The sequence below is a fragment of the Lipotes vexillifer genome, unplaced genomic scaffold (assembly GCF_000442215.2).
Source record: "Lipotes vexillifer unplaced genomic scaffold, Lipotes_vexillifer_v1.1 scaffold1201, whole genome shotgun sequence".
NCBI lineage: Eukaryota > Metazoa > Chordata > Mammalia > Artiodactyla > Lipotidae > Lipotes > Lipotes vexillifer.
In genome coordinates this window covers 1,047,313-1,048,546 of record NW_006783542.1, presented here as the reverse complement: position 1 = coordinate 1,048,546, position 1,234 = coordinate 1,047,313, and the positions used below count along the sequence as shown (strand labels likewise).

Here is a 1,234-nt window from a genome sequence, read left to right as displayed (position 1 = left end):
CCCAACCCCCCCCCCCCGCCGGCTGGGCCTCTCCCCCCCTCAGGTTCCAGCCCGTCGGCAAGCTGACCGGCCACATCGGCCCCGTGATGTGCCTGACGGTCGCCCAGGCCGCCAGCCAGCACGACCTGGTGGTAACCGGCTCCAAGGACCACTACGTTAAGGTATGGAGAAGTCCCTGACCTTGACCTTGAGGCCGGGCTCGGTGGCGGCTCTGTTCGCCTCCTACCCTCCCTCCCTTGGCCCTCTCCCTCCACTGCCTTGGGACTCATGGAAAATAATGAGACCCCTGGGGATTTATGCTGAAAAATCACCTCCAAGGAGCAAGGTCTGCGCACAAGGTCGGGATTGCCGCGCGATCTGTACATAAAGCCAGAAAGAGCCTAAGTGTCTACGGGGGGAATAGCAGGCAGGAAAATTAGGGAAAACCCACAGGAGGGGATACAGCACAACTGAGTACACGATAAATAGGAAGAAACGCACAAAGAGCACAAGTCAGCACTGGTGCTCTCTGCTCCCTGGTTGTGTCATTGCAAACGTAGGTACAGGGTTGGAGACTGGGAAGCAGTGGATAAAAAGGGAAGGAGGGTGGTGGGGTTATGATGAATGTCTTTATTTAAAGTGCAAGTAGTGTTATATTTATTAAAAATTTTAACAGGAGGCTCACAGCCCAAACCCACCTTGAGTCGGCCTCCCTGCCCCCCGTTCCTGTCCCCCGGGAAGCCCACCCCCAGCCTGGTGAGGCGCCCGGCCTCCCTCCTGCCCCTCCTCTGCAGATGTTCCAGCTGGGTGAGTGTGTGACGGGCACCGTCGGCCCCACCCACAACTTCGAGCCCCCGCACTACGATGGCATCGAGTGTCTGGCCATCCAGGGGGACGTCCTGTTCAGCGGCTCCCGGGATAATGGCATCAAGAAGTGGGACCTGGCGCAGCAGGAGCTCATGCAGGTGCAGTGGGGGCGGGAGGGGTGGGCTGCGGAGAGGCGGTCCCCGGGCAGGGCTTGGGGGCCCTGTGTCCTGGGCCAGAGCCCCCCAAGCCTGCCAGTTCTGCAGCCTCTTCCCCACCTGTGTTTACCCCCCTGGCCGGCACCCTCTCCTGCCTCCACCATCTGCCTTCAGGCAGCAGCTCTCAGGAAGGGTCTGCTCTCAGCCCCCGGTCTGACCAGTCGCCCCCTTCCTTCTCTCCCGACCCCTCTGAGGGCTAAAGGTCTCTGTACCAGTGCAGGGTCTCAGGGTGG

The 1,234-nt window shown here is 61.0% G+C and overlaps 1 protein-coding gene across 1 annotated transcript in view; it reads left to right on the top strand.

The window, feature by feature from the left end:
- Nucleotides 1-1,234, top strand: part of KIF21B (kinesin family member 21B) — a 40,859-nt gene that overhangs the window by 38,300 nt on the left and 1,325 nt on the right. Inside the window, exons 32-33 of the mRNA XM_007456163.1 lie at nt 44-161; nt 774-944. Of these exons, the coding sequence (XP_007456225.1) occupies nt 44-161; nt 774-944 (289 nt within the window). The remainder of the gene's footprint in view (nt 1-43; nt 162-773; nt 945-1,234) is intronic.